General features: G+C 47.2%; 11 protein-coding genes across 11 annotated transcripts; 6 read left to right on the top strand and 5 right to left on the bottom strand.

The window, feature by feature from the left end:
* Nucleotides 1-867: 867 nt before the first annotated feature.
* Nucleotides 868-2,843, top strand: BU24DRAFT_81298 (general substrate transporter). Its single transcript, XM_033534667.1, has 4 exons — nucleotides 868-1,296; nucleotides 1,354-1,624; nucleotides 1,679-2,229; nucleotides 2,284-2,843. The coding sequence occupies exons 1-4, from the start codon at nucleotides 1,086-1,088 to the stop codon at nucleotides 2,835-2,837; spliced, it is 1,587 nt and encodes a 528-aa protein (XP_033378061.1). The 5' UTR covers nucleotides 868-1,085; the 3' UTR covers nucleotides 2,838-2,843.
* Nucleotides 2,844-3,011: 168 nt separating this feature from the next.
* BU24DRAFT_455647 (periplasmic binding protein-like II) lies at nucleotides 3,012-4,311 on the bottom strand (the record flags this gene model as incomplete). The annotated part of the gene is made up of 2 exons (XM_033531383.1): nucleotides 3,552-4,311; nucleotides 3,012-3,489 (listed from the first exon to the last, which is right to left on the bottom strand). Exons 1-2 carry the CDS (start codon nucleotides 4,130-4,132, stop codon nucleotides 3,012-3,014), a joined length of 1,059 nt encoding a protein of 352 aa, XP_033378060.1. The 5' UTR covers nucleotides 4,133-4,311.
* A 1,252-nt stretch (nucleotides 4,312-5,563) lies between these two features.
* BU24DRAFT_428610 (soluble quino protein glucose dehydrogenase) lies at nucleotides 5,564-7,189 on the top strand. Its single transcript, XM_033529519.1, has one exon. The coding sequence runs from the start codon at nucleotides 5,766-5,768 to the stop codon at nucleotides 6,867-6,869; it is 1,104 nt and encodes a 367-aa protein (XP_033378059.1). The 5' UTR covers nucleotides 5,564-5,765; the 3' UTR covers nucleotides 6,870-7,189.
* Nucleotides 7,190-7,723: 534 nt separating this feature from the next.
* BU24DRAFT_428608 (uncharacterized protein) lies at nucleotides 7,724-8,923 on the bottom strand. Its single transcript, XM_033529518.1, has one exon. It carries the CDS (start codon nucleotides 8,638-8,640, stop codon nucleotides 7,876-7,878), a length of 765 nt encoding a protein of 254 aa, XP_033378058.1. The 5' UTR covers nucleotides 8,641-8,923; the 3' UTR covers nucleotides 7,724-7,875.
* Nucleotides 8,924-9,318: 395 nt separating this feature from the next.
* On the top strand, nucleotides 9,319-11,280 carry BU24DRAFT_81284 (uncharacterized protein). The gene has a single exon (XM_033534666.1). The coding sequence runs from the start codon at nucleotides 9,440-9,442 to the stop codon at nucleotides 11,234-11,236; it is 1,797 nt and encodes a 598-aa protein (XP_033378057.1). The 5' UTR covers nucleotides 9,319-9,439; the 3' UTR covers nucleotides 11,237-11,280.
* A 1,236-nt stretch (nucleotides 11,281-12,516) lies between these two features.
* BU24DRAFT_401668 (cytochrome P450) lies at nucleotides 12,517-13,894 on the bottom strand (the record flags this gene model as incomplete). Its single annotated transcript, XM_033525501.1, has 2 exons — nucleotides 12,517-13,435; nucleotides 13,584-13,894. 2 exons carry the CDS (start codon nucleotides 13,892-13,894, stop codon nucleotides 12,517-12,519), a joined length of 1,230 nt encoding a protein of 409 aa, XP_033378056.1.
* Nucleotides 13,895-14,756: 862 nt separating this feature from the next.
* On the top strand, nucleotides 14,757-16,071 carry BU24DRAFT_497285 (uncharacterized protein; the record flags this gene model as incomplete). The annotated part of the gene is made up of 4 exons (XM_033534256.1): nucleotides 14,757-14,830; nucleotides 14,888-15,428; nucleotides 15,479-15,694; nucleotides 15,746-16,071. The coding sequence occupies exons 1-4, from the start codon at nucleotides 14,762-14,764 to the stop codon at nucleotides 16,069-16,071; spliced, it is 1,152 nt and encodes a 383-aa protein (XP_033378055.1). The 5' UTR covers nucleotides 14,757-14,761.
* A 214-nt stretch (nucleotides 16,072-16,285) lies between these two features.
* On the bottom strand, nucleotides 16,286-17,526 carry BU24DRAFT_81275 (uncharacterized protein). Its single transcript, XM_033534665.1, has 3 exons — nucleotides 17,116-17,526; nucleotides 16,427-17,061; nucleotides 16,286-16,363 (listed from the first exon to the last, which is right to left on the bottom strand). The coding sequence occupies exons 1-2, from the start codon at nucleotides 17,403-17,405 to the stop codon at nucleotides 16,605-16,607; spliced, it is 747 nt and encodes a 248-aa protein (XP_033378054.1). The 5' UTR covers nucleotides 17,406-17,526; the 3' UTR covers nucleotides 16,286-16,363; nucleotides 16,427-16,604.
* Nucleotides 17,527-18,400: 874 nt separating this feature from the next.
* BU24DRAFT_497283 (uncharacterized protein) lies at nucleotides 18,401-20,362 on the top strand. The gene is made up of 6 exons (XM_033534255.1): nucleotides 18,401-18,646; nucleotides 18,698-18,805; nucleotides 18,859-19,446; nucleotides 19,494-19,509; nucleotides 19,560-19,860; nucleotides 19,918-20,362. Exons 1-6 carry the CDS (start codon nucleotides 18,485-18,487, stop codon nucleotides 20,129-20,131), a joined length of 1,389 nt encoding a protein of 462 aa, XP_033378053.1. The 5' UTR covers nucleotides 18,401-18,484; the 3' UTR covers nucleotides 20,132-20,362.
* Nucleotides 20,363-20,576: 214 nt separating this feature from the next.
* On the bottom strand, nucleotides 20,577-22,595 carry BU24DRAFT_380331 (sugar transporter; the record flags this gene model as incomplete). The annotated part of the gene is made up of 6 exons (XM_033524718.1): nucleotides 22,221-22,595; nucleotides 21,791-22,170; nucleotides 21,341-21,738; nucleotides 20,834-21,269; nucleotides 20,725-20,783; nucleotides 20,577-20,670 (listed from the first exon to the last, which is right to left on the bottom strand). Coding segments are annotated over exons 1-6 (1,578 nt in total), but the record flags the coding sequence as incomplete, so codon positions are not given.
* Nucleotides 22,596-22,737: 142 nt separating this feature from the next.
* BU24DRAFT_428604 (glycoside hydrolase family 2 protein) lies at nucleotides 22,738-25,559 on the top strand. The gene has a single exon (XM_033529517.1). It carries the CDS (start codon nucleotides 22,903-22,905, stop codon nucleotides 25,522-25,524), a length of 2,622 nt encoding a protein of 873 aa, XP_033378051.1. The 5' UTR covers nucleotides 22,738-22,902; the 3' UTR covers nucleotides 25,525-25,559.
* Nucleotides 25,560-25,889: the final 330 nt, after the last annotated feature.

Here is a 25,889-nt window from a genome sequence, read left to right as displayed (position 1 = left end):
TCTGCTACCATTGAATTTCAAGTTGCAACGACACCCTTTGCTATCTTTGTAGGGTGACCCTTCCTAGGTCTTTCTCCCGAATTGTCAAGTTGCATTAGTTGTTGTCACGTGAGATCAATATCTACCAATTACATTTTGACTCCACTACCTACCTTGCCTTATTGCCAGAGTTGTAGGCATACCCCGAGTCTTATGGATCTTGCACCAGCAGGGTCAGGTCGTACGATCGGCTGATTGGGGTACAAGTCGGCTTATCGTGCCGTCGTTCCTTATGAAGTTGGAGTGCAGAGTCGCGTGAACAATGCATGAACGACCATCACGCATGAGATAGGTAAATATGTATTGAACAATGTTTGATCTTGTTTGATATTGTACTGTTGAGCTTTCATATATCAATGTTGCTAGACCCAGGAACAGAAAACCCAACATCCAAAATTGAACCCTTATTTTGTAAATTGCGCGTCTCCAAATATCCATTCTGCCAATAAACCAGTCCCCGGCAATAAGGGTCTTGCTGTCGACCCATGGCCGTTTGCCTTGGTTTTCCCTTGAACCGGGAGATACTCACCAGATTATTGGCGAAATCCCTCAGCATCCAATCTAATTCCCGTCCTGCAACCGAGTTATCTCGAGGTAGGCATCCAGGCATCTAGTCACAAGTTTCGACATGCATTGCGCCCATGTGGCGATCCCGTCCATATAAGGACGGTGTTTCGTTTGAATCGTGCTTGATGGATTTCGAAGGATTTAACCGCTTTTATCCACATCATCCATCCCAGTCGAGGCCCGCCCATGGATCTATTCCTTGTTCATTGGTAAAGAAAAGCTTCTGTATGTTTTCTAGATGCTTCAATTCAGTATCCAAACCAAAGAGCAAAGAGTATTTACGCCACTCTGTGGGCTAGATGGTTGACGGGTAAAGACCCGCGCCGTCGATGCCTGCCGTCCGGACATGCACCGTTTATTCACGACATATTTGAGTCGTGAGGCTGCCATGCATTTGTTGTTGTCTCCAGTTTGACTCGATAGTCTTCTATCACTACCGTGAAACTCTATTTCACTGAGCATCATTTGTGAACTCAATCATGGGCGGTGCTACAGCTCTTGGTGACACTTCAGTGACGCCTGGTCACTTTAAGGTGGCGGGCAAGGAATTTCCTCACATCAAATGGACCAGCTTGAAGAATCTGAGAAACACATACTTGCTCCTATTTTTTGTGGTTTTGACCAGCGCCACTAATGGTTACGACGGTTCCATGGTCAATGGTCTCCTGTCACTTAAGCAATTCAAGGATTGTAAGTCGCTGGTGAAGAATGACTCAATAAAATTTGGAAGTACTGACAGATGATTAGATATGCGCGATCCTTCGGCGTCAATCAAAGGACTCTTTTCTGGTATCATGTTCTTGGGTTCACTTCTCGCCTTACCCATAACACCATATATTGCTGATGGACTCGGACGACGATGGGGTATCTGTATTGGCTCGATCATCATGATCTTCGCAGTAATTCTTCAGAGTGCATCTATGAACTTTCAGATGTTCATTGCTGCGCGATTTTTCCTTGGCTTTGGAGTAGCCATCGCTCACGGTTCTGCTCCACTGTTGATTACGGAGATCTGCCAGTAAGTTTACTCGGTTATTGGAAGGTATAAATAAGCCTAATGCCGTTCTTTTAGTCCTCAGCACAGAGCTATTTTTACCACAGTGTACAACACCACATGGTACATTGGTTCAATCATCGCTGCCTGGCTCACCTTTGGTACCAACAACATCGCAAGCCAGTGGTCATGGCGTATTCCCTCAATTCTTCAGGCACTTCCATCGCTTCTTCAGATATCTTGCGTCTGGTTTGTTCCCGAATCTCCACGTTGGTACATATCAAAGGGCCAATCTGAAAAGGCACTTTCTGTTCTTGCCCACGTCCATGCTGAAGGCAACGTCGACGACGAGGTTGTCCAACTAGAGTACGAGGAAATCAAGGAGACAATCGCTATCGAGAAAGAGGCCGAGCAAACTGGATGGCTTGAGCTGTTCAAGACCAAGGGTAACCGCCACAGGTTGCTCATCTTGGTTTCTGCCGGTCTTTTCAGTCAATGGTCTGGAAATGGACTCGTGTCGTACTACATCACCGGTGTGCTTGACGGCATTGGTATCACAGACCCTAACACGCAGTTGGTGATCAATGGAGTTCTAAACATCTGGAACTGCATCATCGCAACCACCATGTGTATGTTTTGCATTTTGATAAATTTCTCCAAGATCCAAAGCTAACATTGAATAGGCTTCTTCGTCGACAAAATTGGTCGCCGTCCTCTCTTCCTCATTGCGACTGGGGGCATGATGTTCGTCTTCATTATTTGGACGATCTGCTCCGAGCGATACGATGCAACCAAAGTCAAGGCCAACGGAAACGCAGTCGTTGCCATGATCTTCCTCTATTACACATTCTACAACACTGCGTGGTCCGGTCTTCTCGTCGGGTACACTGTCGAGATTCTGCCTTTTTCACTCCGTGCTAAAGGAATGTGCTACATGTTCGCCATGGTCGACGTCGCTCTCTTCTTCAACACGTACGTCAACCCCATTGCGCTCAAGAGTATTGGATGGAAGTACTACATCGTATACTGTGCATGGCTTGGCTTCGAACTTGTCTTCGTCTGGTTCTTCTACATTGAGACAAAGAACACTCCCCTCGAGGAAATTGCCAGACATTTTGATGGCGATGCTGCGCTTCTTGGTGGCCACGCGGCTACTGAGAAGGGTCGTATCATGAAGAGCGAGATCCTTGAGAAGGACCCTGCTCATGTTGGAGAGGAAGAAAGGCACAGCTTGTAATCCCTTTTTATTCAATAATGAATATCTGCTAGGAACGTGGGGAGTATTGTGGGCACGAATAGGTGGCGCTTATGAAAGAGGAAATGTATCAGAACTTCTAAACTAATCAAGAAATGAAAGATGTTGAAACTATGTACAACGAATGAAATGCGATGAAGTTGAAGTTTCTTAATTTTACAGATCGTCATCCAAAGGGCTCAACCCCTGAGGAGTTCCAAGCTTCTTCTCAAACCAGAACCTCAAGCGCTCCACCCTCTCTCGATCTGCGATCCATGGACCAAAAGCGGTGACATTGGTGTTAGGCGTCTTGAAGATGTCGGGGTAATCCGCTGGAGCATCGGTTCGCACCGTGGTCTTAGGGCTGGTGAACAGCCACTCTTTGCTGATAAGGAAGTTGTGTAGCAATTTAGCACCTTCGGGATGCGGTGCCTTCTTTAAAATAGCTGCTGTCTGAGGCCAGGTAACGTATTGTGCATCGGTCGGAAGGGTAGTGTTGACATCTGGGCCCAAGCTGGGAGAGATTCCAATGAAAGTAGCTGCCTCTTTGGCATCGGCGTTTGCAACAAGGGTTTGTGGCGTAATGGACCCTCGAACCCAGCGCACATCCTGTTGGATGAGTTTATCCAGCCATTCTTTGCCGTACTTTTGCATACTAGTAGATCGTCAGTGCATGACTTGGTTCAAGCTTTTCTTCCGAGGTCGTCAAGCACTTACATCAAATCATAAGCGAAGAGCACCGCATCGTCATCGTTGGGATATGTGCTAACAATACGACCTTTGAGTTCAGGGTTTAGAAAGTCCTCGAAGTCCTGAATAGGGTCTCCAGTCCATTTCTTATTGTTGTATGCGATTCGCCACCCAAAGACACCAATGCCGTAGTATGCACCATCGGCATCCTTGAACGCCTCATGAACTTTGTCGAAATCGTTGGGTGCGTAATTGAGCAAGGCACCTTCATCTTTCCAACGAGCATAGTCGTGGACAGTCTGTAAGATAGCGCTGTCGACAAAGACGTTGTCATTGGTAAGTTGATCGTCAATGAGAACTTCGTGATATTTGGAAAGATCGACTGTGAGATTCAGAGTCATGCCAGGGAATCGCTTTTCGAAAGCTTCCTTCAATGCATCCTGGCGATTCTTTTCGTCACCACCATGCCAGCAAGTCACCACGCCACCCTCTGCTAGAGCTGCCTTGTGGATATCGTCAATGGAACGATTTTCGGTTACCGTGTCGGCCGCTAATGTTGCAGTCGCTTTGGCTAGAACCAATAATGAAAGAAGTAATGAGTATCCCATTGTGTACAAAGATATGAGGTTTGGACTGTAATTCCAATTGTGTGAAGATGAACAGTGTCAGTACCTGACTGGCCGTATATGTATAGGTATTTAAGGACAACTCTTGAAGAAACAACATGATCGCAGATCGGACGTTGTAGACACATTCAGTCCAGGAACTAAATCCGTGCATGAGCAAGCTATGTCTCCGTCCGGGTACACCAAGAAAAAGTTGCAGAAAAGCAAAAAGATATGTTTGCTGAGGCCAATTAGATGCAGTCCCGTTCATTCTGTCGCAGTGCATTATCGATGATCATGACATAGATCGTGGAATTGCGAAATAAAAGGAACGACCATCAGTCGGACAATTAGTGGGAATTATCGTCTCCGGTGTCCGAGCCTTCATTCACATCAAGCGGAATGCTATGATGGTGGGTCGTTGCCAAGTCGAAACCATGTTTCTACCATGATTGATGAGACGGAAGCAAATCTGGTTGGAAATCAAGATGCCAAGAATGCCCCACGATACTTCCGAATACTGTCAGAACAGCATAACCAATGTCAAGGGATGTAGGTGCAAACAGTCGGGAATGTTGAAACAATTGAGTTCTATTTTGGACACTTATCTTTGAAAAGATGCTTCCAAGCTTTGAATGCCAGGTGAAGCAATCTCTCATCGAACGGAACGTGGAGCACCAATTGCCATGATCCCGAAGCCTAAAAGATGCATTGATTGAACTGTTTCTGGTAAAGCCTAGCTCTGTATTTTGTTAAAGTAGCCAAGGAAATCAAGAGCCATCCAGGCTCGCTGCTTTATGGTCAACTATGGTGGGAGCGTCGTCCTCTACGCAAGAGTCAAGGCCATACAGAGCACACAGTTGATGGCAATAAGGCCGGGGTCCCTTGGGTATCATATATAACAATCGATACCTACTCTATAGGGAGGTAGCGATTCGTCTAATAATCAACCTCATTGACCCTTTGTAACCTATACAATCTACTCGGTGCACATTGAACTTTATTTAATCTTTTCTTCGGCCAACTAGGCATTAGATACAGTGAATTTTCTGTTCGTGTGACCTACCTACATCCACCCTTACACAAGCTAGAAATCATCTTTCCCAATGTCTTAGACAATGTTGGTAAACTTACAATATTAGAATGCATAGAATAATACCAGCTCTTGCGCCCTGTTGCGTAACAACTCCTTGCCGTCTTTATTTCAACATTAGGAGCTTACATGCAATGTCTTTGAAAAGATAACTTGCATGTATGTTTTCAGGAATGTCGCGTTACATTCTCTAGTATACGTCCAACAACGTCATTCACAGGGCGGAAATAGCCTAATGTTCGGCAAGAGGTTGCCCACGCCCTGCCGTTTCCTATACACATGCCTACCTGTGATATGTAGTATATTAGGGCTGTAAATCTGTACGTGCCGGCGCAGTGCCGGCAATGCATACATGCATATGGATATATATATATCTATATATTCAGTCTTGATCTTCCCTAGAGATTGCTCGCTGCTTGAACCTTCTTCCACTACCCTGGGAGGAGCAGGCACGCATGAGAGTCTATAATATGTGAGCGACTCGGTCCTCAATCGTCCAAGAATACAACACACTGGAAAGCAAAGCAAGGGCGCGCCGAAAACATGATGCATCTCGGAATTTCAGTCACGCACACTCTGGCCCTGTCACTAGCACTGGTGACAGGTGCTTTGGCCCAACAGCCGTTCAAGTCGGAAGTAATCACCAGCCATCAGGAGCCATGGGCGATAGCCTTCCTGCCCGACAATCGAATCATCGTTAACGAAAGACGAGGCAACATGCGTCTCGTAGACCCGGCCACTAAGACCGCGGGCAGCATCACGGGAGTACCTGCGGTAGCCTATGGAGGTCAGGGCGGACTGCACGACATTGCGCTGCACCCCGACTACGCGAATAACAGCATGGTGTACATCAGTTACGCGGAGAGCGGCAGCGGTGGGGCGGGAGGCGCCGTTGCGCGGGCCAAACTGACGCTGAGCGGCACCGGCGGTGCGCTGTCGGGGGTCGAGGTAATCTGGCGGCACTCGCAGAGAGCCTCAGGCGGGCTCCAGTTCGCCTGTCGTCTACTCTTCGGCCCTGACGGTGCCCTCTGGATCTCATCGGGCGAGATCAACCAGATGACACCCGCTCAGTCCATGACGGGCAACTTGGGCAAGATGATTAAGCTGTACGACAACGGCACCGCTTTCGCAGGCAACCCCTTCGCCAGCCAGGGAGCCATTCAGTCGCAGATCTGGTCGCTCGGCCACCGCAACCCGCTGGGTATCGACTGGGACGCACAGGGACGTCTCTGGGAAGTAGAAATGGGCCCCATGGGCGGCGACGAGCTCAACCTCATCGAGTCGGGCGCGAATTACGGCTGGCCGGTCGTCTGCGAGGGCAGCCACTACGATGGCCGCACCATCCCCAAGCACAGCACCCGCCCCGAAATGACGGCCCCCAAGGCCTTCTGGGTCCCCGTCATCTCCCCCTCTAGCCTCGTCATCTACAAGGGCAACCTGTTCTCTAGCTGGAAGGGCAACGCCATCATCACCGGTCTCAGCTCGCAACAACTTGTGCGTGTCACTATCACGGGCAATACGGCCAAAGAGGCCCAGCGTATCCCAATGGGTAAGCGCATGCGCGGTGTTCGAGAGGACAAGAACGGCGCTCTCTGGGTCATCGAGGATGGTGCAAATGGTCGCCTCATGAAGCTCACCCCAAACTAAACTAAACTGAACTTGTGTAAGCAAGATACTAGGGAGATTAGGACTGTATGTAGATAAAGGTAGATATCTTATACTGTTATTTCACGCGTTATCAACTTAACGCATTAATCTAGGACATGACTGCTTCCTGTTTTCAGTGTCCTGGAGAAAAGCTTATCTACCTAATATACCTAATTACCATCTACAGCCCCGCCCCCCACCAAACGGCGGGTCAGGCAGGAAAATCTGTTGTCAATGTCTAATGGCCGTATGTATAAGGACATGCGTTTGTCGGGAACAAACCATTGCTCTCTGGATCAACGAACATTAGCCAGGAATTCGTATTTCCTCCGCTTGCAGGTTGCACATTTCCGATCATAGGGTTTAGTAACATAACATCCATCCCGAATAATGACTGAATAAACCCTCGCACTTAATAGCGCCCCCGAAAATGATCTTCCATATCAATCTCAGAAGTTCTCGTGTCTACAAAAAGGAAGGGAATTCTTGAACCCTTTCTAACAGCATCCCCTATGGACAATGGACTTTCTTGGAAGCTCTAGCTCCTTATTTCGTATACCCTTGGAACAGCTCGAGTTCTCTCTTCGAATACCTCAGTTTTTGAAAATAGCACAGAGGGATTCTACTAGATATACGACTTTACAGCTAGGTAGAAACCCATCCACATCTGCCGGTTTTTCACTTGATGGACCTAAACGACAGTCTTGAGCAACTGTACTGGGGCATAGCATTGCTTGCGAGGGGTTCCTACCGGGTGTGTATGCAAAAGTATCAGTACAGGCAATGCCATTCAACCAATGTATTGATTTCAATGTTCTCTTTAACCATCATGAAAGGTATACTAATGTGAGACACTTATAATCAAAACTGCCATTGTAGCTATATCCAGAGAGACGGCAAAAATTAAAGGCAAGACAATAAACTAAAAGGATTGAAAGCAGCCCAAATTCCTAATGCAATCACCCGTTTCGGTTGCACTTCCCAGTAATACTGTTTGACCTTGATGCTACTGAACTTTCACGTCACGAGGAAGAGCAGTCCTGATCTTGCCCCCAGCATTAGTCCATCTCACCCACCCCCACAAAGCTACTGCAGCGACAAATGAAATTGATAGCAGGGCAATCACCATAATTTCATACCATCTTAGCTTCCTTCTTCGTCGTGATGTTAAGATAGCTTCTCTGCCTGTGTTCGCGCTCGATGCGACCGTGAAGTCCCCACTCTCCACTCCTGCCGCGGCTAAGCTCTCGTCGATGCCACAAGTGTCCATGAGCCAACCCTTCAACTTCTGCTTGTCTTGATCTCCACACCACTGTTGGCAATCGAAAAGCGAACCGTGGATGCAGAAGCAGTTCGTATTCTTCGTCAAACATCCATAGTCGATGCTTTTCTCCGCGAGGCATGTTGCGACGCATGTTGGAGCTTTGCTGAATTCAACGGTTGGTGCATCCGGGCATTGCTTAAAGAACCAGTCTTCGATTTGCATCCATTCCCACCAGCCGCAAACCCATGCGCATGAGAGCCCGGTCTTGAGTTTACAGTAGCAGTCGCTATGATACATGCCGCAGCTAGGATCGTCGTTTGGGCATTTTGAGAGATCAACGGGGCAAATTTCGTCGGGAGGACTTTCGTAGTGCCAGCAGGAGCTGACGGGACTGCATATTCCAAGCGGAATGTCCTTCGGGTTGATCAACTGATCAGCTGCACAAAGATAAAACAAGAGAGCAACAATCAGTGAAGAATATATCATTTGGGCTTTATAGTTTGCCATGGTCTGTTCATTGAGTTTCTTAGATGCGGCTCAGGACGGTATCCAGATTCCGAGTCGATGTTCACATTTATCTAAAGTAGCAGATCGGTCTGTAGCCCTCAAACTTTCCAGCCTTGCGCTGACTGCTCGGACGAGTTTCGCTCAGGCGACATGGGGAGTTGTCGATCACTGCCAATCTAGTCGCTCGTTTACACCAGAATCTTCGGAAACGAATGCATGTGTCCTATTAAACATAGCTCCGACGCAGGGTGGGTGTCAGTTATAGTCATCGAGCGCGTGTTTATCGTGAGCCTTCGAGAAAAAGCTAGCTGAACATATAGGGATGTTACGGTACGCTAGCGATCCATTGGTAGCTCGATTCCAGCTTAAGCGAGTGGCGCCGCGAGTCGAACAGCATCACTCCATAAAGCTCGATCTTCGCTGTGCGTGTTTGCCATGGAGACATGTAGTGCAACACCAGTCGACCACAATATCAGCTCAAGCCCAACCGCGCGAGTGACAGCTCTGAAGCCCACAATGGGGCTGATCAGCCAAGCTGTCAGATCACTGCATTGCATACGGAAATGGTAAATGGTGGAAAAGAGGGATACCTACCAGAACGACATGGCTGTATGATGTGTCCGTTTGCACTTGCATCTTTGGATGAGGAGTGATGGACTCAGCCTTTCAGATAACTGTAACAGTGGCCCATCAGAGGCCCAGCCTCGACTCTCGCTCAGTACTCATCCCGAAATTAAGGTCTGCAACATTTCAACTTACACATATCACTGCGGGAAGAAGGCCTTAAATTTTCTTCACTATGCCTAAATTTCAATATTCGTTTCTCTATCTTATCTTCTCTTCCTTCTTTGCCCGAGTTCTAGCGAGTTTCGATCTGGTCCGCTGCTGTATCAAGGCTGCTCGCGACGAAAGCATCAGGTCTGAAAATGCAGCGAACGATTACCCTTGGAAAATCTGCAAACTCGGCGAATCCATTGTTTATCCATCTGAAACACAGCTTTGGTCTGTTCAGAAAACTCGGGCTTGGTGCAACGCTGAGTGCGCGGGCTATCAACGCAGCGAGACAAGCCAGTGGTTGCAACCACTCGCGACCTGGATTGCACCTTACGTCGCTTTGCTTCTAGTCACGCCCATAGGCGAGATATCAGAGTCCAAAACAGAGCAAATCAGAGCAGCCGCCGGCTCATCGGGCGCCCGAGAGAGGTTGCTTAGCTCGATGAAATGGTTCTGGGAGTGGGTGAGCGGTACACCTTGGGAATATATTCTCCTACTGGGGGATCCAGCCAGTGCACTGTGGGGCGCTTTCTCTGAGATAATATCGGACTTCCGACTTGCTCGTAGACTATCCGACCACAATTCGGGCTGGCTGGCGAATATAGCCTTATGGATCACGATGTTGGCTGGAGACACCAAGTTTGAACACTCCATCCTTTGGAATGGGTTCATCAACCGTCTCGAGAAGGAAGATTCACAGGGAGCACAATCTATCCGTGATCTGGATGAACCAACTATGAAGAATACAACGCCGTGGACCATGCTGGCTGAGGAGATTATCAAACGGACTTCGAATACAGACAAGGTGTTGTCAAGCGAGTCGAGAGACGTGGACAAAATCGAGCCCATGAGCTCAGTCAATGCGGCGAGCTCGAGCGAATTTTCACTCCGGCAAAGTCTCTCATATGGAGTCCATGTATTGGTCCAAGGTCGAATTGACTTTGTCAAGGGTATCTTCCTTCCAGTCATACTTATGCTCGCTGTTGCAGCATCTGTCTTTTTTGACGCCTACGGCAAGCTCGGTGATAAAGACACAGCGCACGCACTAGCCTATGGTGTCTGGTATTCGTGGCTCATCACACTCTCCGTATCAGGGAACTGTTTTGCCACAAGCGTCAATGTAGGACTAGCACGCAAAGCATTCGGCGATTCGTTAAGACTTTCCGATCGGAGAGTATCGCTCTCCGAACGATATATGAATGCATTCAAATGGGAGCTTTGGCTATGGCAAATCGAACGCGCGGACCCTGTGAAAGCTGACAAGGGCCATCCGAAGCGTGAGGTTTGGTTTTGGACGAAATTTGTCCTAGGCCAGCTGCTAGGCTGGGTTTGTGTTGCCTTTGCTTGCGGTTGCGCGGCCGTCATATCATGGACGACACCAACTGTTGGTCTCGGATGTCGATCCTTCACCTATGTGCTTTATGGTATTGGCACCTTCATCGTCGCGGTGTTGCATGTCCCTCGTCAACGACTCATATTCTTGTCTCAAGATAGGTCTGGGCAGTTCCAGATGAGGATAGCGACATGGGCACATACTTTACTTGTCATATTCAACGCTTTAGTCATGATTGTTGGCACCATTTTCCACCTTTCCGGGGTGTATAGAAGTTGCCAATGCTCAAGACTGTTTGCAAAAGACGACACTCTCATAGAGTTTAACAGAAACACTGAGCAATCTGTCACTAACGCAAGAAGATACTGGCTAGTCACGGGATATGTTGCGTTTTCTTTTGTATGGGTAGTATGTGCGATGGCTATGGCGGCTCGAAAGATTATTGTCTCGAAGATGGAGAAAGCTTTGGAGGATAACTGTTTCGACTGATCACATTGCGTGTCCAGATGGCGTCTGCGCCATACGACAAAAAGGGTCAATCCCTGGGACCTGGGCAGTCACGAGTGCCTACAGACGCTTAACGCCCATGGATTTGGGTCTGTTCATTGGCTCCAAGCAATTGTGAGTTTTTAAAGTAATCGAAAAGGCTCGGGAGGAATTGCATAAGAGTTGGCTGAAAGGTGAGACGTTGGGGATTGCACGGTCGAAAGATATGGTCGGCTACAGAATCGAGATTAAGTACAACACCGGAATTGGCATTAGAAGACGGGCGGATTTCATAGGAGACGTGGGTGGAGTTGTGGACTCGGTAACGGAACTTGTTGGCTTGCATTTTGGGACAACTTGTAGGAGAGGAAGTATCCAATCTAGTTTTAAACCATCAGAGCGTACCTTGGTATCTATCTCCAACCAGTATAGGACAGATTAATACACCAAAACAAAATTAATATATGCTTTTAGGGTTTCACAGTGAATAACTACTTAAGCAGAAAGAGATAAAAGTTAGTTATCTTGCGACCAGATTTATATTTTAAGTAGTGTACTTCATAAGATATTCATAATCTTGGTTCTGGGAATTCCATACTCATCGAGCTTACTCCCAACCCCAACGTTTTTATCCCGCATCTACGGTTCCCATACCTACGAATCTTCAAACCAGAGCGTATAAAAGGACGCTCCCCCGGCGAGCCTATAAATTGCATTCTTGCTTGCTACCATCATCTTCCAAAAATGTCGCCTCTCCTCGCTCTCTTATTCTCTAAGCTGTATTATTTTCTCCTAAACGTTGCCACCAACTTCTCACACTTTGAAACGGAGATTTTACGTACACCTTATTCGATCCGATTCTTCGACATCGACGCCGATGAATGGATCATCTGTTTAGAGGGCTTCCTGTTTGTCCTACCTTGTGTCGAACTCTTGTTTACATTGCTCTTCTTTGACAAGACACCCGAGAGACAAGATGAGAGATGGTGGTATGTGATAGGATGCTTTGATCTGCTGGGCATGTTCTGGCTCTTTATAGTTCATGTAAGAAAATCTACGCACTCGCTCGTATAGAATAGATATCTGAACGTGCTAACGCTCATACAAGTCCCGGTTCATGATCTCGATGCTGCAAAGAGCGGGCTTCCGCGATGTTTACATCTGCCCTCCGACGAATCCACCTTCCTGCTGGTGCGTTCTCACAGCGCAGCCATGACTTCATCCTCTACGATGCTGATATTGTCTCTTCTTCGACAATGCTGCCCGACGAATCTTACCCAAGTTTAACGGATGTCCTCATCCAAAATCCGAACCCCTTCACTCGACCCTGACAGTACAACATTCCATGTTTTGCCTGCCAACCCACTAGTAGTGAGAGAAACTCTAACCTCCACATCATGGTCAGGCTGGGCGACAGAGCCTGCCATATTCGCATTCAATGTTGTTGGGAAGATCCAGTCATCTTGAGTTGACTCAAAATCAAATCGAACAATTGCCAGGGCCACAAAAGCGAGAATTTCAGTGCTAGCAAAGTGCCGACCAGGGCAAAGCGTGGTGCCCCCTCCAAAACCTCGGAATGCTAATGCGTTTAGTCGTTTACGTTGAGGAGATCCAACGAAGCGCCTATGTTGAAATTCGTTGACACTGTCTCCGTAGACTGGTATAGAAGTATGTTGCACAATTCCTGGAATCATGACTATGCCGCCCTTCTTGAGAAGATGTTTTCCATCAAGTAGGTGATCCTCTGTTGCAATACGAATGGAGGTCCCGATTCCATGGTAACGCAATACCTCTTTCAGAATAGACAGCAAGATCGAACAGGATGCTTTAACTTGAGTTATATCAAGCGTACAAGTATCGCCACTTATTTCGCAACATGCGATAACCTCTTTTCTACACTCAGATAGAATATCTCTGTCTGATATAGTGTGATATAACACCCAGAAAGCGGTGGGAATCGTGTTAGACATGATGGCAACTACACCACCAATCTCGAAGCTGGCAATGTCTCTCCCAGTAATCCCTTGGTCAATCTTGTGTTGGTAATGGGCTTTAACAAAAGCCGAACCCTCTTCATGTCCACGGGAGACAAAATAATCGTTGAATGCATCAACAATATGTTCCCGTGCTTGCAGACTCTCCTTTGCTAGTAGACTCGGGAAAAAGCCCAATAGTAATGTAATGATGCCTGGCTCAAACTTACTAACTTTTGTCAGCTCCTGTTATTGAGGCGAAGAGGGTCGTTACTTACTAGTAAGCTTCCTGGAGCTTTGCGTCTTTAAACGGATTCTTAGGGCCGTATACTGCTTCAGTGTTTGCGTAGGCAATCTCCTTCTTGATCCATGCAAACAGCTTCAATGCTCTTGGTGCCTGCGATGCAAGCGTTTCAATGATTTCTGCCACCTTTTGCACAGACAGCCTGTTTATATCATCTAGCTTTGGACCTGGAGTGACTGTTGGGTGTATAGCCTTGTCAAACAAGATAGGATAACTGAATTTGCCTACTCCCTCCACTTCTTTGACTAATATCTCTCTAGCCTTGGGACTGGCGCCCATAACATTCATAGCGGCTTTCGCTTCCAGTGGAGCAAAGTCTAGTATTCGAACCTGTCGCTGGACGGCTGGAATCAGCTCCGTCGAGTTGATGATATATAATCGCATGAAGGGTATTCGAAGTGTATAAACCGGGAGGTTGAATCTGTCACTGTCCACCAATTAGCATTTATCGACCGAAGTTGAGAGTTAGCTTGAATTACACTTACCGTAATTCTCTGTAGAACCTGCCCTTTCTTCTCATACCGAGGAGTGGGCTTAAGAACGGAATATTAGTCTCCAGCGCTCGCGGCTCGTTGGGATCCTGCGTAAGCGTTATCAAAACGCGTAGGAAGACATAGGTCGCAAGTAATCCAGAAAATGCAACAACAACGATCGAGGTCATAGCTACCGTAGTGATGTATTAAGAGGTTAACTTTCTTTTGAATTCATTATGAAAGTATGAGTCTATCAGTGGAGAGGCGTTGGGGTCACTCCTGATCGCTTAGATGAATTCGCGGCGAGAGTGAAGGACGAACTTGGCGGCTGGTCACGTTTTGCAGCGTAGGAATGAACATCAAGGCAACATGAGGCTCTTTTGGAACTTAATCATCGGCAAAAACCGCCAGTGTGGTTCAATTCTTCATTTGGGGGAGCCAACGAGAATTATTCAATAAGTGAAGTGGGTTAGTGGTGAAGCAGGCGTCGAGGTAACCCTGCAGGAGCCTTGCATGCTGCAGCAAGGCAAACGAAAGACAATCTAAAAAAGCCCGACATGAACTCACTACTCCGAGTCTCTTAATGTATTCTAACCGCTTCAAATGTATGTTCGGACATCGAATGAAGCATGATGCGAGCCTGATTTAGGGCGGAGCTGAGTCTTAAGGCGGACAATTTTGCAAGATCCACCGAAAGGGCAGGCCTTTCTCTTTATATTTTCGTCAAATCCGGGGAAAATTGGTATGAATTTCGAAACCCAAGAACAACATCAGCAAAATGGCACAATCAAGTTCCGTCGTTGGTTCTGGCACCACATCAAGTGTGGTATCCCTTAAAGCTTTCCACGTAAGTATAGGTACCGATGCGATAGTAATGCCAATTAAACTTATTATTTTGCTTCAGAGGATAAATTGGGCAGTATTTGCTGTCTGTTTCACTGCTTTCGCTTCGCGAATCTATATCCGTTTCCATTGCTTTCGCCGTTTGCTTGTTGATGACTGGATCATGATGTTTGCTTTCGCACTTCTGCTCTCTGTGATAGCTATTGGTCAAGCTTTCCTGGACGATGTGTACAAAGAAATAGAATTCGAAAATGGACGACTACTACCAGACGAAACCCTTCCGAGGATCGTAGAGCGCGGCCTACATGGATTTGGCGCGGCCGGATTGATCTCACTTATCGGCATAAGTGCAATCAAAATCAATTTTCTCGTTTTTTTCAAGCGACTAGGAACCCGAAGGCCTTCCTATCATGTATTCTGGTACATTGTGTTGTTCCTTACCCTGGCTTGTGGATCAGTCAATATTGGATTGGTTGTCTACGAGTGCGTCTTCACGACATTTGGTTATTTAATGAAGCATTGTTCGTCGCGAAGTATACTATTAAGGTATTACAACTTTCAGAAGGTTTCTGTTAGTCTAGACGTCTTTTCTGATGCGCTGAGTATGCTCTCTCCAAAGCTTCACTGGTTCTAGTGAACTAATCGTCTCTAGTTGTCATATTTCCTATCGTTATACTATGGAACGTGCGCATCGGGCAGCGGAAGAAGATAATCCTGTCTTGCACTTTCGGTCTAGTGGCGCTTACTATCGCGGTTACAATAGTAAGAGGGAGCATATTTGGAGGAGCGTATAAGACCTTCGACAGCCAGGCCAAGACCCTCAACATTGCTTGGATGTGGTTCTGGCTATTCATTGAATTCTCTGTCGGTAATTGTATTACTCTATCTCTATCTCTTTCGTCCATTCTGACTCAGTCAGCTTTCTTCATTGCCTGTTTGATCTCGTACCGGGCGCTGTTTACTCAAGTGCGATTTCAACATTTGGCCATACAAGGACAACTAGACTCATCAAACTCTACATCATGGAAAAGCTCCAGCCTGTTTCGCCGGGCAGGATATCTGCATAATAGTCTACTTCGTACTTTCAAGGAATTAGAGACTGGAGACCCGCTGCGACTACCAGAGCCAGAGTCAGGAAGGTTCAGCCCTACATTCCTTGCGGAGATTGAGAATGCCCATAGTGAGGAAAGAGGTATCGGAGCATATCAACTAGAAGATATGGCGAAACGAAAGAGTACTGGGTGAGGCGGCATGGATGCGAAGGAAAGAGTGGCCTTGAAGGCAATCAAGAAGATACTTGTGTTGAATTGATCTAGTGTACCTACACAATGGAACGACTAGCTATTGCGGCGCATTGGAAAGGTCTAAGTTTTCGCTATGACATTCAAGATAGCCTAACTCATTTTTTTCCTCTCTGGATATCACAACAGCTGTGTCATGTTTGAAGATAATTTGGCGTCCACGCTTGACTATCCGCAGAATCCTCTTTATTTGTAAAGCGAGCCACCCTGTTCAGTGAATCTATTGCAAAACAGTACTATATCCAGGGATGATTATTTTAGTAGATGAGCATATATTAATGGACATGCCGACTCCTTACGGTAAAGGGCCCACCATCTCGCGGTTGACAAAATAATCGTATAGATCGATAGAAGTGTTTTCAAAAGTTATTGAAGGATTATGAAAAGGCTTCACAATGCGTTTTGAGACCACAGGACCCTCTAATCTGGCTGAAGGCTTGATGCATGCGTTGCGGCAATTTCCGACCTTGATAATTCTCAAGCCTTGCTCGTCCTCTTCGAGCATTCCTCATAAGTTGAGCACTTGTCTAGGAGTATGACATTCTCGCGTTCTGCAATGATCTGTCCATTATTTTCGCCCTTCAGCCAACAGTTCGCGAAGTTCTTCTCGAAAGCCTTCTTCAGATCTCGAGCGTAAACGGCCCGAACGCATTCTTTGTCGGTTTGTTTCCACGTATTATAGCTCATACACGCTTCCAAGCACCCCTCAACAGAAAAGGCAATTACTGCCATGACATCATTGCCATCAGAACCAGTTCTCGTTCTACAGCTAAAGTAGTTCTTTTCATCATATGTAGAGGCAATATTGCTGTCGGGGCATCCAGAAACAAGTTCTATCTCTCTTGGGTCGGAAAGCAAAATGGTATTGTTGGTTGCAGAACTTGTAGGGGTAGGTGAAGGTTGTGCCGAATTCGTGGCGTTGATGGACTTGCATCTACCATTTTATCAGTTGATTATCCCAGAGACAGACAAGACTTTCCGATCTTACTTCGAGTTTTGTACAGCCATGGAACCTCCGACACCTCCACCAACTCCAGCAGCTATCAGGAGTATAACAATGCCAAGGAGTATCCATAATGTTCTTCGTTCGATACTAAACGCTTTTGGTTGTTGTAGAAAAGCCTCGCGTTCGCTAGTAGACCACCCTTGGTGCTCCATTTTGGTTGCTTGGACGCTCGTGTCGTCGGTGAAATGTTTAGCTCCTTCGTAATGTGCATATTCAGGTGCGGAGAAACTGTTTCGTGAGGGTAGATTGACAGGCTGTGGTAGGTCTGACATCGTGGTTTTCAGGGCCTCACCGGCTCTGCCCTTCCAAGGCTGCGGCTAGTTATGATAGTGTTCTGGTGCGTTCTAGCTATCGAAGGGCAGAGGGAAGTGCTGCGCTTATCAACAATGGGATTTTTTAGGAAGCCCACATAGGAGTTGTTGCATATGGGGGCTAAATATCTTGTCTTTTCCACTCCGCCACCACTTCCAGTATCGTAAATGCAGGGCGTAAATCCTTCGTCAAAAATACAACGATGCTCTACACATATTCTCCTTGTCTCGTATTGAAGCCCAGGCCAAATCCTGTAGCGCCCGTTCAAGAAGCTGTTGGCAATCGGGCAATGCCAATCCGAAACATCTGCCAAGGCTTCATCTCCTCCTATGCGAGGCTGACTGTTATCGATGCTCTAGGGCAGATATGGATGTGGTGCGTAGAGATATTGGGGGGTCCAAAACATGAAAGAAAAGAGGCCCTGGAATTGATTGAAGAATTGCAATCGTGAAGGATGTCGGAATTGCAAAATAGCACTTGTTCCGAATCGGGTTTAGTACAATTATATGCACTGCCTGTTGCAGCATCAGGTATGATGGCAGCTGATAGGAAGTTGTCAACATCCATATCCACACAGTGTTGCCTGGTTACGTTCTATGTAGGTAGTTTTTCTCCAAACCTCCATACGCTTTGAGGTAGCTACAGCCACCTGCACGATGGAGATGTAGGAACGTGTCGGATGAATGAAATCCCGATGTGGAAAGGTGTATGGGTAGTTATCTTCACGTAGAAACTCGCTCGACGTCAGGACAAGCACAAAGGAGAAACTGTTGCATTTATATAATATGATGCATTTTCTTGGCTACATTTTGTTACACCCAAAGGCTTGTCTTACGACTACATGGGGAAACTGTCATGATAAGCGTGACAATATAGTGTCATCTCATGTTGCCAGATCCGGCCAATAGGCATTAAGTCCTAACGCCGAGGGTTGATGACCCCGCGAGTGCCGCATCCGTCATCAACTTCAACTCCAGCTGATATCACGGTGCATTTCAGTTCCTTCCGAGTATCACTGTCAATATCTTCTTCTGTATATATGAATATGGAGCTTCTTGACTTCTGCTACGACATCTTGATCCGCATCTTGGAGGAGATCAACCCAGAGGACCTGGCGGCCTGTGCGCGGACCTCTTCGGGCTTCAATAACTTCATCAAAGGAAACCAGCGTTTGTACAAGGCGCACTATCTTAGAGACTATGTATAACAATACTCATACGTATGAGTCCGACTTAAGCTGACCATAATGCAGGATGATCCGCGTCAAAATTCCACGAGTCCTGAACCTGATTGGGTAGCCTCCCTACAGGGGTTGGTCAGGTGCCAGAAGCTGTTGGAAACTCATGATGTCGAATTCAAAGTACGCAGCATGAACTGTTCCATTTAACCTTGTACTGATCTGCTTCGTTCTAGCGAGAAAACTTTAAGCTCGTTGCCAAAACAGTCGACGAGATCTTGTATAATGCAACCCATCGAAATGGTGTGTCCAAGAACATTGCATTATTGACTCGTTCATTTGCACAACCACGCAATCTAGACGCTTTCATGCATCGATCATCTTTGTATCAACGCGCTGGCACAGAACAACAGTTGGCTGCCGACAACGAAGAGGATCGTCAGCTGAGCGCAAAACTTCACTGTCTCCATGGGATGGGCGCAGGTGCGCTAGGCAGAAGGTCAACATCAACACATCCATACGCGAGATCGCGAATATATGATCTGCGAAACTATACCGACAAGACCGAGTGGGGTCCTTTCCGCGACGACGGCTCAGGAAAGGTTGATTGGGAAATGATTGAATCTGTGATGATTGACTTGAGTTACAATACAACGATCTGTTGTCCTCGCTTCTTACCGCACTTTCTGCCAATTTGGTCGGATCCTTTCGGAGGAGTGGTTCGAGATAGAGTCAGGGCGAATTATCCTCCGTCGCTACCCAAGGAGCCGGACATCCCGCTCGACTTGAAGGACCCATATAATGTTTCAGGATTGTGGCACAGAGTCAGTATTTCCCCAAGTGTTATTGTGACGCGCTAACTATGATGTAGATCGTTTGCTTTCTGGGTACGTTCATTTTATATCATGAGCCTAGACAGTCCACTAATTTTCTACAGATTACAATGATCTCTTCGCCTATAACTTCAGTTCTCAAGCAATCGGAGTTTCTCCGGACGAGCCAAGGAGTCCGCTCCAGACAGATGAGGCAATTCGTCACATAATTATGCGTCTACAAGTCACCGAGGTTCTTCCACCTGGTCCCTATGACAATCCGGCTCTTCCGATTGTAAAATTTGCTGGTGTTTCTAAATCCATGGACGTGTCCTGGGACCCTAATGCCAACTCGAAGATTCGTGGAGAGGTGCGACTAACATGCGAAGGCGAGGTCAGGTGGACGACTATCTCAGTCTTCTTTGGGTATGTCTCTTCATGCTCCCAAATCAATCAATGCAACTAAAGCTGATTTCTTAGCAGTGAGGAGCGGTGGCGCAGTGAAGGGATTCAGGTCGGCGGAATCAATTCCAAGCGAGGCGTAACCGGAACGTGGTTCGATAAGGATTTCGACCCACATGGACCTGCAGGTCCAACCGCTTTCTGGAAGATGGCAGATAAGGTTGTAGGCGAGGATTTGGAAGATGAGGAAGAAGATGAGTCTGACGGAGAACCTCAGTGGATATTTGTACAATAAGTCTTGGGTTCGTACCATGCTGGTGTTGAGACATACAAAGACTGGGGCGTTGTTGGTGTCGCGCTGTGTAATATTGGGAAGATTCGTCTATCTGACGATGAAGTTGGGAGCACATTTTGTATTTTTCAATCCTAGAAGTACATTTCTTAAGCTATATGGACATACACACTTTGTAATTATCTTTCGACTTCTACTCATAGTATTGTACCATGTTATCTAAGCCATCAATCTCATATCTTGCTCATCCAAGGTTCTCATTTGATCCGCATTTTGTCGCGAATTAATCATTATTTTCACACTACAGATATACCAATCATGAAACTTGCCAGCCAAGCTGCACTTACCTTTGTGCGCTGGTACTTGAAGATCCTATCTACACTACATTCTTAACCTCTTCTCCAATTCTACCGTCTTCGTTCATAACAGACTGAAACTTAATCTTTCGGACATTTGTGCTAGCCTTTCGGGGATTCTTAGCTTCAAAGATATCATCCATCTCTTCCAGCGTCAAACCCTTCGTCTCGACAAAGAAAAAGTACCTGAGTCAGATTGTTTAGCGCTGAGCTCATTCATTATATCTGGATATGACTTACATGAACGCAAACTCGAAGCAGTCCCAAAAGACAAAGAAGACGTAGAACCAATATCCGATCTAGTAATGGTTTTCAGCATATTTTATCTCAAAACTGCGGCAAAACTTACGTTTGTGAGAGCAATCGGCGCAGCAAATGTGTTAATGAACCCAGCGCAGCCACCAGTGATCTTATAAGTACCCATGCCCTTCGCACGCATGTCGTTTGACATGACCTCGGCAGGGTAGATCGGCTGCATACTGGTATATGCAAAAGCGAAGATGGCACCGAATATGAAGATGAAGGCAATGGATGCATTCGAAGACGTCACACTGCCAGTGTTCACATAGCCAGCTGCGGTTCCGGCAGTTATCGATAGACATACTATCATGCCAGCCGTTGCTCCTAGAAGCATCTTCCTTCGGCCGATCACGTCATGCATGCGTGCACCGGCAGACGCGAAGATGTATCCCACAATGGCATAGATGATGTTGAGAAGGAGCTTGGTATCAGCAGAGGCGATGCCAACGTTGGCTAATAGGTAAGGAAGATAGTATGATACGACACTTTGCCAAGGGTTAGCAAGCATTGTGGCGTTTTATGCTAAGAATTGTGAAAGAAGCTTCTCAACACTCACTTATTACCAGAGAATTGCCCAAACCATGCAAATGTCATATTGAGCATGGTTCGGTATCGTCTGGATCGAGTTTTCACCATAACGCTAAGATCAAAGAAGTTTCTCCAGCCAGTCACTGGCTCCTTTTGAAGTGACTCGATCATTTCGGCCATCTCGAGTGCAACCAAGGGATGGTCCGGATCCCCATTGGCATGATATTTCACGAGAAAAGCTCTTGCTTCTTCTTGACGATCCATACCGATAAGCCAGCGCGGTGATTCCGGGAACCAAAGAATTACTATGCTCACTAGAGCAGGACAAACACACTGGAGCCACAGTGGGAGTCGCCAATCAATATCGCCCTTATGTGAGAGATGCTTATGGGTGCCGTAGACCGCTGAAGTGGCGAGTATTGATCCCTTTCGATATGTTAGAATGCATTGGCTGTCTTTAAGAAGAGGATGTGGTCACCATGTAGTAGAATGTGTTATACATTCCAGCCAACGTACCTCTGTACAGTGGCGGTGCTACCTCGACCAAGTACAGTGGACTCGCTGAGCATGCCAGAGTAGCAAAGAAACTGAGCAAAAATCTACCACCAATGAATGTAGGTAATGTTGTAGCAGTGGACGTTACGATGGTGCCAACAATGACTCCAATGGTCCCGATGAATATCAGTTGCTTGCGACCCCGCCAATCCGCGATCCAGACGAACAGTGCAGCGCACATCTGCCCAATCTGGAAAATAGAGAATACTATTCCGGTTGATGGTGTGCCCTTGTTGGGGAGTCCAAAATAGGAGGTATAGTTGGGGAGGACATTTATGCTACCCATCAAAGACCCGTCATATCCTATCCTTGTGTAAGTTAACCATCGATCATTTGCATACACAAAAACATACCACTCATAGTAGAGTTGAGAAAGCAGACACATGCTAAGAGATATAATTTCAGATGTCCCTTTCCCCATGGATTTGGTTTGTGCTTTGCCATTATCGTCGCAATGTTGGCATTCACCCCCATCACTTCGCCTTCATCGACTATTTTTCGACCATCTTCTGTCAGCATCTTCTCCCCAACGAACTCATCTGATTTTTTCTCTGTCGCATTCATTTTGCAATATGTGCTTAGCCGGTGGAAGCCACTAGTGGAGTACACTCAAGCGGGGCGGATTCTGAACCTTTTGAAGGCAGCACATCTCCGCACATAATGACCCGCACCCTCGGTAGCGGTATCACGTCGCATCTTATCGTTGCACCCTGTTTGTAACAATCAACTTCTAGCTATCGGATCATTTAGACCGAGACAGGAAACTGTAGTTGGCGAAGGTCAGCGTTTTGACGACGATCCCTGCCCAAGGCCGCTAACCCCGCATGGAACCCCAAGGATCGTCGGCCAAAGGTGACAAAACAGCCACCGGCACACACCATTAGTGAGGGAGGCCAGGGCGGGTTACCTCTTTCGATAATATCGTAAGATCAATTGCATGTCTTCACCCTGTTTTCTGATATCTACTTCACGGTGCAGCATCCTTCTTTCGTGCAGACCGGAGCAATTCATGACCACTGTCATTGTCCATCCACTATGTCAGTCGTTCCCGTCAGCTCGATATCTCTTGCCAAAGGGTGGTCCTTCAAGCGGGGCGACCGCTCCTCTAATGGAGAATTTCTTCCCGCTGGCGACCTTCCTACAGAGGTACATCGAGATCTCCTCAAACACGGCAAGATTGAAGATCCTTTTCAGAATCTCAACGAGCTTTCCGTCCGCTGGGTGGCCGAAGAGGCATGGACCTACCGGCTCTCATTTTCCCCTCCCAAGGGTTACGCTCATGACGGCTCGAAAACAGTGCTAAGATTCGAAGGATTGGATACCTTTGCTTCGGTTTACCTAAACGGGAGCTTAATTTTGGAAAGCGACAACATGTTCGTGGAGAACACTGTGGACGTGACAGGAAAACTCAAGAGCGACAACAATGTTCTCGAGCTTACTTTCGATAGCGCCCGCTTAAGAGGGTTAGACTTGGTCGAGAAATATAAGGACCAACACCGATTCATTGTTCACCAAACTGAGGTCTCGCGAGGCCCTGTTCGGAAGGCCCAGTATGCGTGGGGATGGGATTGGGGCCCCATTCTCTTGACAGCTGGACCATGGAAGCCAATTTGGCTTGAGACTTACACGGCAAAAATTGAGGATGTTTGGGTCGAGTACGATCTTGACAAAGACCTCAAAAGGGCATCGGGGACACTTCATGCGCAAGTCGATGGTCCAGGAAGCAAAGTAATTTTCGAGATTAGAGAAAAGTCCGCTGACAAGTTGGTCGGGAAGTATGAGACCGTGGTCAAGAATGGCACCGCGTCTGTTCCATTCATCGCACAGATTTCCCTCTGGTGGCCGCGCACATACGGAGCACAGAACCTTTACACCATCAAGGCCACACTTGTTTCATCAGAATCCACACCTCAAGTGGACCTCTGCTCTGTGTCAAAGACCATCGGCTTCCGTAAGACTGAGCTCATCCAAGAGAAAGACAAGCGCGGAACCAGCTTCTACTTCCGTATCAACGATGTTGATATTTTCGCGGGAGGCTCTTGCTGGATTCCTGCAGATTCCTTTCTTACTTCCATTTCTCCGGAGCGCTACCGAGATTGGGTTCAACTCGCTGCGGAAGGAAACCAATCCATGATCCGAGTCTGGGGCGGTGGTATCTACGAACCTGACTCCTTCTATGATGCATGCGACGAATTTGGTGTGTTGGTATGGGAAGACTTTATGTTTGCATGCGCCAACTACCCTGCATACCCAGAGTACCTATCTTCCGTTGAACTTGAGGCCCGGCAAAACGTTCGTCGACTGCGTAGTCACCCATCCATAGTCATATGGGCAGGTAACAACGAGGACTATCAAATCGTGGAACGTTACGGACTGGAATACCACTTTACGGAGGACAAAGACCCCCAATCTTGGCTGAAGACAGACTTCCCCGCACGATATATCTACGAGCATCTACTACCCAAGGTCATCCAAGAAGAATCGAAGAATGTCCCGTATCACCCCAGCTCACCTTTTGGAAATGGCACAAGCACGACCCTCAAGGTAGATCCTACTGTAGGTGACATTCATCAATGGAATGTCTGGCATGGAGAAATGAAACCGTACCAGAAGCTCGGGAGCATGGGCGGACGCTTCGTATCCGAGTTCGGCATGGAAGCATATCCCCATCTGGAGACTCTTGAGAAGAATGTGACACAGGACGTCGACCGTGTGCCGGGGTCTATGGCGATGGACTTCCGGAACAAAGCTATCGGCCACGAACGCCGGCTGGTATCGTACGTAGCAGAGAACTTCCGCATCAAGTACTCGGTTGAAGATTTCACACACTTGACACAGGTCATGCAAGCAGATGCCATGAGCTGGGCTTACAAGTCATGGCGAAGACAATGGGGAACAAAAGGCAGTCGAGATTGCGGCGGTGTGCTCGTGTGGCAGTTGAACGATTGCTGGCCCACCATGTCGTGGGCGATTGTCGATTACTACCTGGTTCCCAAACCGGCCTACTATGCTATAAAACGAGCGATGGAGCCGATTACAATCGGTGTGACTAGAAAGTTCAACGACTGGACAATGAGGCCTGCCGATGCGTTATGGAAAAGGGACACTAGCCACATCGATATGAGGCTCATCTGGGAAAATGTTGAGTTCAACGTCTGGGTTGCTAGCAGCAGTGGTGATGAAGCCAAAGCAACAGTTGAAGTCAAATTCTTGTCCATCCGTGATGGGAAGGAAGTCGAGCCGGCCATCAATCTGGATATCACAATTCAAGGAAATGGAACCACCGAAGTCATCCAAGAACGCAAAGTAGAAAAATCGAACGGGCAAGATCCAAGAAAACCATTTGAACCCTCGAAAGCTGACCCTTTCATTATCTACGCTGTATTGAGTATCAATGGCAAAGAAGTCGCAACTGACGTTTCGTGGCCCGACCCGATCAAATATATCCAATTTCCTCCGCGTGAACCTCAAATCCGGTATTCCGAAGACAAGTCAACAATCTTCATTTCTGCGGTGACTCCAATCAAGGGATTCGTTTTCAGCGAGCTACAGGGAACAAAACTCAGCGACAATGGTTTCGATCTTATACCAGGTGTGACAAAGACGATAACGGTGTCGGGCGTTCCAGCAGACCGTCTGAAATGGGCCTACATCTGATCAAATAGAATCATAGATATAGAATTGGAGAGAGACAAGGTTTCTATTTTCAACAGAAACCACCGGATCAGAAGTACGGAGTACCGTGGAAAATATAACGGTGATAGTACGGAGTACTCCGTACAAAGTGACTGCATCCTAATCAAGATCGCAAACGCCATAACCCTCCTTATCATCCATGCGGTGCTGTCCAATGTACGACATACCCCGCGAAACCCGCCCCCAACCTCCTCTTCCTCTCTCATACTGTCACACTCATTCCCCTCGCATTCTCGTCGTATCTCGCACAAAACCCCTGTATCTGCACTCCAAATCCCCAGCAATATCCGCCCACCAATCAAACACGTATCTTCCCGCCACATTCT

The sequence above is a fragment of the Aaosphaeria arxii genome (assembly GCF_010015735.1).
Source record: "Aaosphaeria arxii CBS 175.79 unplaced genomic scaffold BU24scaffold_13, whole genome shotgun sequence".
NCBI classification, from domain to species: domain Eukaryota; kingdom Fungi; phylum Ascomycota; class Dothideomycetes; order Pleosporales; genus Aaosphaeria; species Aaosphaeria arxii.
This window is presented reverse-complemented; position numbering and strand designations above follow the sequence as displayed.